The sequence below is a fragment of the Centroberyx affinis genome, unplaced genomic scaffold (assembly GCF_046629955.1).
Source record: "Centroberyx affinis isolate AG114_WGS23_722 - 3 ecotype Tasmania unplaced genomic scaffold, CSIRO-AGI_Caff_v1 ptg000016l_1, whole genome shotgun sequence".
Classification (NCBI taxonomy): domain Eukaryota; kingdom Metazoa; phylum Chordata; class Actinopteri; order Beryciformes; family Berycidae; genus Centroberyx; species Centroberyx affinis.
This window is the reverse complement of record NW_027278732.1, coordinates 164,497-172,737: the sequence shown is the minus strand read 5'-3', so window position 1 is coordinate 172,737 and position 8,241 is coordinate 164,497. Positions and strand designations below refer to the sequence as shown.

General features: G+C 41.5%; 1 protein-coding gene across 1 annotated transcript in view; it reads right to left on the bottom strand.

The window, feature by feature from the left end:
- Nucleotides 1-270: 270 nt before the first annotated feature.
- Nucleotides 271-8,241, bottom strand: part of LOC139658810 (DNA annealing helicase and endonuclease ZRANB3-like) — a gene marked incomplete at its 3' end in the record, with an annotated part of 29,254 nt that continues 21,283 nt past the window's right edge. Inside the window, exons 9-12 of the mRNA XM_071537017.1 lie at nt 6,661-6,780; nt 3,312-3,431; nt 1,928-2,107; nt 271-444 (exon numbers count right to left, since the gene is read on the bottom strand). Coding sequence (XP_071393118.1) covers nt 271-444; nt 1,928-2,107; nt 3,312-3,431; nt 6,661-6,780 — 594 coding nt within the window. The remainder of the gene's footprint in view (nt 445-1,927; nt 2,108-3,311; nt 3,432-6,660; nt 6,781-8,241) is intronic.

The following is an 8,241-nucleotide window of genomic DNA, read 5'->3' as shown; positions in this document are numbered from 1 at the left end:
GATACTTTATTTATCCCCAGCAACACTATACAAAGCCAAGTATTCTGATGTCAAGTATTTTCCTGGTGCCACAGCAAAGAATAAAGAAAACTACCTGCTGATAACTAATGGATGGTTGGAGCTGTCTGAGGTACAGAAGACAGCTTTGAATTCTTTCAAATTTGGATAATGAATAAGCATCATGCAATCCTAGGTGTGTGTGTAAGATATGGTACTTCCACACTCCTACTACTACTACTGTTTTTCGTGTTTCTCTCAAATCCGACTCACGTGGGAGAAGAACACGCCGTCTTTGTCGCTTCCCGCGTTCCCCCCCCCCGGCGGCGGCGTCTCGCTCGGCGTCCACGCGTTGGCGAAGTTGAGGAACTCCCACTTGTCCTTGTCGCCCTCCTCGGCCTTCAGGTACTCCTTCCTGCCGTTCAGAGTGCTGCCCGTCACCGTTTCCTGGAAGACAGGACAGACTTTTTTTTTCCCCCCTTACTTTCTCACTCTGGTCTTTCAGAGGCAAATTCGGGTCAGTCAGTCAGGGTGACATACTTTCCCTCCTCTAATCCTGGATGCCTTCAAAATGGCGTGGTCAAATTCATTTTCTACAAAGCATGTCTGTTCTTTATTGAGCAGTATCATAAAAGGAAGTAAAAACTGTATTATGGGGAAATTTTACTGATTTTCAGTACTAACTCCCCAAATCATATGCAAACAAACTGATGGTCTCACATGACAGAAGAACTGAAGTCTGGATCAGTTTACATGTATGGTGATATACAGTGGTGGAAGAAGTACTCAGATCTTTGACTTAAGTAAAAGTAGAAATACCACAGTATAAAAATACTCTGCTACAAGTAAAAGTCCTGCATTCAAAATCTTACTTAAGTCAACGTACAAAAGTATTAGCATCAAAATATACTTAAAGTAGCAAAAGTAAAAGTAGTCATTATGCAGAATGGCCCATTTCAGAATCATATATATATCATGTTATTGGACTATAATTATTGATGCATTAATGTGTTCATCACTTTAATGTTGCAGCTGGTAAAGGTGGAGCTCATTTTAATCACTTTATATACTGCTAGGTAGCTTAACCTATAAAAATATATCATAATTTATTAGTTGATTTATAATTTGTATTAATAATCTAAATCTGCAATTTAACTAGTAACTAGTTCCTAAAGCTGTCAAATAAATGTAGTGGAGTAAAAAGTACAATATTTCCCTCTGAAATGTAGTGGAGTAGAAGTAGCATGAAATGGAAATACTCAAGTAAGTACAAGTACCTCTAAATTGTACTTAAGTACAGTACTTGAGTAAATGTACTTAGTTACATTCCACCACTGGTGATATATACATATAAATAGCTAAATATTTCAGTGATTGGAGTTATGTTTGCTAATATCACTGTATTCTCCATAGAAGAGATGAAGGCAGCTGATCAACTAGGGAGCCAGAGAGCTGAGATCACATTCAAATAAACTGATAATTAATTAGCTACACATATCATCGGTGTGAAAACATCACAGCACTGTACAGACTCTGTATTTGTTTTAACCGTATTTACACAGGATGTATTAAAAACCGTTGCCGGCTGCCAAGTACAGGCTTCTGCTCTTGGCAACCGACTGCCGTGCTCAAGGGCACGATGCTTTACCGATTAGCTGTTTGCTTTGTGTCAGACTCTTTAAACCTGAACCACGCAGCCACAGTGGCGGATGCAGCTTCCTTTTCGCAAATTCTGACTCTTTGTTTGTGTTTTTTATTGGTGAACAGGAGGCGGAAAGCAGGAGCAGGCTGCCCGACATTCCCAGCATTTTCTTTGACACCGCATTGTGATTTAAATGAGATTTTCGAGCCTTAGCGCACACACACTCACACACACACACACACATGCGTCTCCCTGTCCCGACCTGCCCCCCCCCCCCGCCCCGGGTACCTTCCTGTTCAGCATGGCCCACATGACGGTGTCGAAGGTGCCCTTGGCGATCAGGTAGTGGACGTGGACGGAGCAGGTCTGGCCGATGCGGTGGGCGCGGTCCTCCGCCTGCTTGACGTGGCCCGGGTTCCAGTAGAGCTCGGCGAAGACCACGTGGCTGGCAGCCGTGAAGGTCAGGCCCTGGAGAGGACACACACACACACACACACACAGGTAAACGCTTAAACCATCTGCTTTCTTTGGTTGGAACGCATCATTTATCTGCGCATAATCATCCACTTACACAACTGCAAAACATCTTTCTCAACATTTATTCACATTCCACGCTTTTACACGCACAAGCCCTGTTCACACCAACCGACTTCATTCATTTATTGTTGAGGCACTGGAGAATGTTTCTTATTCACTTCCCCAACCCAGATTTGGAGCAGGTGGTGCAGGGATTTTCAGGTACTGTTATCTCAACCAGTAGAGCAGCATAGCAAACAAAAAAAAGAGGACAGTGTGTTCATTCAATAGAAAACCACCACCTCCTTTGAGGTTTTATTACACACTTGCGTTTTTCCTTGACTTTTCCATGACAAAGTATGAATTTTGAATAGCATTACTCAGCCTCTTTGTTCCAATATTAGATTTTCTTTTCGGTGGTTTTGTTTCGTTACATTATGCTGAAATTTTAGTATGTGTGTTATTATTCCAAATACAAGCCAAATACAACTACCAGCTTTACTCACCCAAAGAATGGAGTTGAGTCTCGGAGTGTGTGTCAGTGTGTGTGTGTGTGTGTGTGTGTGTGTGTGCAATGGTGGAAGAAGTGCTCAGATCTTTGACTTAAGTAAAAGTAGCAATACCACAGTGTAAAAATACTTTCTTACAAGTAAAAGTCCTGCATTCAAAATCTTACTTAAGTCAAAGTACAAAAGTATTAGCATCAAAATGTACTTAAAGTAGCAAAAGTAAAAGTAGTCATTATGCAGAATGGCCCATTTCAGAATCATATATATATCATGTTATTGGACTATAATTATTGATGCATTAATGTGTTCATCACTTTAATGTTGCAGCTGGTAAAGGTGGAGCTAATTTTAATTACTTTATATACTGCTGGGTAGCTTAACCTATAAAAATATATCATAATTTATTAGTTGATTTATAATTTGTATTAATAATCTAAATCTGCAAAGTAACTAGTAACAACTAAAGCTGTCAAATAAATGTAGTGGAGTAAAAAGTACAATATTTCCATGTGAAATGTAGTGAAGTGGAAGTATAAAGTAGCATAAAATGGAAATACTCAAGTAAAATACAAGTACCTCTAAATTGTACTTAAGTACAGTACTTGAGTAAATGTACTTAGTTACATTCCACCACTGTGTGTGTGTACCTGTCCGGCTGCCTGGATGCTGAGGATGGCCACGCGGGTGTCCGGGTCGCTCTGGAACTTGTGGACCAGCTGGATCCGCTCCGAGGACGGCACGCTGCCGTCGATGCGGATGTAACCGGCCTGGGCAGACAAGAGGCGAGACGGCGGAACATTGACTGTCCAGAGGGAAACCCACTCGACAGAGAACACATCCACAGGTAAGGCATCAGTCGAGCAAGTGCGCGATGTACTCGGCACGCATGCACCTTAGAAATTGATTGAAATCCTGCTGGATCTAATTAGAATTACTCCAGCTGATTTCAGTGGAAGGAAAATGATCTTTGTGTGCATGCTTTGGAATGTGATTAGTTACATCTTAACACACTTACAACTCAATTATAAGGTGTGTGCACTGACAAAACCAAGGTGGTTTCGTTTTTTCTTCACTTGTATCCTCTATGCTATTTACTGCTATCTTATTTTATCTGAAAACAAGCCAGAAAAATGTATTTGAGCCAGATCTGGTGTGTCAGGTAAGTAGTGTCACTATGTAACTGTGTATTGGAGGTAATGGTGGAGGAGAGTTTAGAGAAGTGAAGCAGACTTTTCCTGGATAAATAAAAAGGTCCAAAAAATGTATTCGCATATATCTAAGCACCAACCACACAGTTGAACAACATGGACATCTCAAGACCAACAACTGCCAGAGAAAACCTTCTGATTCGTTTTTCCTCCGTTGTATTCACTAGTTTAAAACATCTACAACTTAATTGTAGAGAGCTGGGAGAGATAAAAAGAGATGACATAATTTCCATGGGAGCGCAGTCACCTCTCTCTGGTCTCATCCCAGCATCTTGTCACGGTGCGTTCGCTTATCATCCCTTTTTTTTTTTTTTTTTAGCCCTCTCTCTGTTAATTGGTGAGTGTGAACGCACCAGAGAGCGAGCGTCTCGCGGCAGAAGGTGTTACCGCCGTGTCGAACCGCTGCATCGCACTCCCCGCCCCCCCCCGCCACACACACACACACACACACACAGAGAGAGAGAGAGAAAGAAACACACACTTGAACTCCTTCACAGGTTGCCAGAGCTGAGAGAAATCGTTCGCTTGTGATGACTTGTGAAATAGGCCTTGGGAGATTAGTTGTGGAAGAAAAGTTGCTCAAACTTGGGTGATGAGAAAAAGTTCCCTTCCAGAATGAGATATATCGCCATTTGACAAAAGTGACACAAGATGACTGAAGAACACACAACTAAAACAAACTATGGTACTTTGGTCAGGTGGACTGAAGACTCTATATTGACAATAGGCTTGAGTATGTGTGTGTGCAGTATGGTATATGATGTATATGATGTGTAGTATGTATAAAGTGTAGTAAACGATGTATAGGAAGCATGTATATGACCTAGTATTGGATGCATATCATGTGTATGTATATGTAGTATGTATATGTATGATGTAGTATGGTATATGATGCTATGTAAAGGCCTTGACTGTGATAAAGGGCTATATAAATAAACAAGACTAGACTAGACTTTCTAATGGGTAGTAGGTAACTCTATACTTAAGGTGTTGAATAATGAACTTAATGTTTCTGTATTTCATTTGCATTCTTTTTGTAATAGACTGCCTTTTGCAAATGAACTCAATTACACTGAACAGCTGAATTCTGCATACATGTGGACCAGACAAATAATAGCGTGAGACTGCTGACGTGCGCTTTATTGCCCTCGCTGACGCTCGAGCCGTACTTGTGAGCTCCACCACTCAATGATATGTGTAACTTAATCACAGACGTGGCAGGGTTTTGACTCACAGTCACAGCAGGACTGTGGATGAAGGAATAAAACTATAGTGTGTGGCCAATTACCTCTGCTTAGCCGGGAAGAAGCGGTGAAATATGAATAAATTCTGCACCATTAGTATTTCCAGGTTGGCCTTAATGGGGGAACTCGGGTCTCAATGGCTGGAAAAACGTTAAAATCTTAAATGAATTGACAGAAAGGAAGACATCTGTGCCAAAATGAGATATCCACCATATGAAAACAGCGACACCTCCTGTTGCAAAATGATTGATAGCACGAGAATAACACAAATTAGCACTAGCACTTTTTAAACAGGTTTCAGAGAGCCAACAGTTTTTAAAAGCTTTTTAACGCTACCTGGAATTGTGTTTAAGACCAAATTAACAATCAATTTAAAGGAACAACGCTGACAAAACCAGCCTACTTCTGACTGAACATAGCTAATGAAAGCTGTGCGACAATAAATGCATATATGAAAAACAACAGCGGTAAATTAATTGTTAAGGGAGATGAAGTCCCATTGTGTTTAGTAAAGCAGACAGGATACATATTGTACTACTAACACTGTTCTGTATTAATCTAACAGTGAACATGCAGCACAGAGAAACCTGTCATTACAAGGTGAAAAAACAGTTTAATAACTGCATTTAAGATTTTGATTCTTTTTAAGATCTTAAATTTGAAGATATTTTAAGATATGTTCACACTTTTTAAGGAGCCGTGGATATCCTGCTCAAGGACACTAGGGAACTGAAGTCCTTGGTTGATGAAACTTTTACACACTGGATGTTAGAGCTTAGAAATATTGAACAATGAACTGCAGGTAACATTTTGTTTTTTTACCAAAATGGACATACAATATATTATTTTGGAACTCGGAGAGTGCAGACCCCCGCCAAGGTTCGTGCTATTATTGCTTGTTCGTGAGTCGGATCCGGATCCACTCCAAAATTTAATGGGTTCTTCCTTGGCCCATGCTACACCCTTCCACCAAGTTTCATGAAAATCGGGCCAGTAGTTTTTCCGTATTCCTGCTAACAGACAAACAAACAGACAAACAAACAAACAAACGGCACCAACAACATAACCTCCTCGGCGTAGGTAATGACACCTTTCAAATAGAGAGGACTGGAAAGAGAAGAAGAAAAAACAGACACGAAGATGCACAAATATGCACAAACACACACCGCAGACTGTGGGCATCTGCCTGTCTGCCTGTCCATATGCTTGGCTATCTGTCAGATTGACTGTCCATACAGTGCATCTGTCTGTGGGAGACTCATCAAGTTAAGACTTTTTAAGACTTTTTCAAAGCCTTTTAGAATGAAATATAAGGCCGACTGCACAACTGATGGAAACGTGAAAATGAAAACATCTGTATCTGAATGCATACATGTAGCCCAATCAGAATATTGTGGGTTCGTGTGACTGGGCTGATTTCTCAAGACTTAAAATACTTTGTTTAACTGTATTCAAGACCTTTTAAGGCCTTGGATTAAGCTTTAAAAAGGGAAAGAAGTATGTTTTTTTACTGGCCGTTTCACTGTTTTGCACCCTGCGGTTACCTTGGCCTCGATGGCGGCCTCGGTGCAGGCCTGCAGCATGGTGAGGTGGTGGGCGAACACCAGGAACTTCAGCTGCTCCGTCTCCAGCATCATCTTAATGTAGTCCTTCACGGCTCCCGCCTGGGCCACACACACACACAACACACAGACACAGAAACAGACACGGATGAGCGAGAGCGAGTGAATCCATCACTGGCCGACCACACGGGGATCGGCGAGATCAGAGAAGAAGTCAATTAATCACCGCGGCATCCTTTTTCCCTGTGATCGATTCTCTATTGAACGCCATGGATCCAGACTCTAAAAGGGAGAGAGCACACGGAGCGACGAGGGCGCATTTGTCAGCAAGCAGATGGTGAGAGCAAATCGATACTTCACGACTCGGAGATATGATTGGTCTGTGCTTGTCTTTTTTTTTTTGTTTTTTTTGTACGGAATGACATCAGTTGCGAGAAGTGTGCTTTTTCATCCGCTGGCTGAAGGGCCAACGGATGAATCCCAAGAACTTGCCTGGCGACTTTTCACCAGTCAGACAAAAAATGACCCAAATATACACTACCAGTCAGAAGTTTGGACACTGGACGCATTTTTCTTTATTTTTTCTATTTTTCAGATTTTAGAATAACAGTAAAGACATCGAAACTATGAAATAACACAAATGGAATTATGCAGCGACCAAAAAAGAGTCAAACAAATCAAAACCATCTTATATTTTAGATTCTTTAAAGTAGCCGCCCTTTGCCTTGATGGAAAGACAAAGGCTTTGGAAAGAAATTCATACATAGGCATCAACTTCACTATTTTTTGTTTGTGACCGGGTTGATGTGTCTGTTCGTTTTTCAAGACTTCTACAAGTGAATTTAAGATGTAAAAACGCTTCATGCAACTGTATCCAAGATATTATAAGGTTGAGATATAAAATGTTGGAAATTATACTAAGACTTTTTCAGGACCTGCAGACACCCGGAAATATATGTGAGGTTGGTTACCTGCCAGTGACAGTGACAGCTGCAGTCCAAATTTATTGCAGTAGGTGAAAGTTTAGTTTCTTAACTTTTATTCTTGTTGTATTTGCTTGTTTTATTCTTATGTAACCTGTCTGGCATTTTCATGGTTTGGCTGTTATTTATCATTGCTTTATCGTTTGTCAAGAGCTTGGTAACATTGCATCGAAGATATGTCCAAATTCCCCAGCACTGGAGGTATCTCCCGCCCTGATTGGCATATAGGATGACTGTATGAAGCCAACACTGGTGGCATCAGTAGGGAGTCACATATCACATATCTGAGGGCCATTCCACCATGCCATGCTGACCTGTGATCAGCCCGCGCTGGCTCCGGCCGCTCCCGCTCCCTTCTGCCAAGTGGATGGATGTACCACCGGGCGAGCGTGTCGAATCGGGGGGGCCCGTCTCGGCTCATTTCGGGGGCCCCCGGGGCGAAAAAAAAAAAAAAAAAAAAAAAATCTAAGAATAGCACCAACTAGTGGGATATATATCGAGGTTTGATTTGAGTGGAGCGGAGAACCGCTACGAGAAGCTTCTGCAGACAGACCCCTATAATCTCCGCACGTCCTGCAAC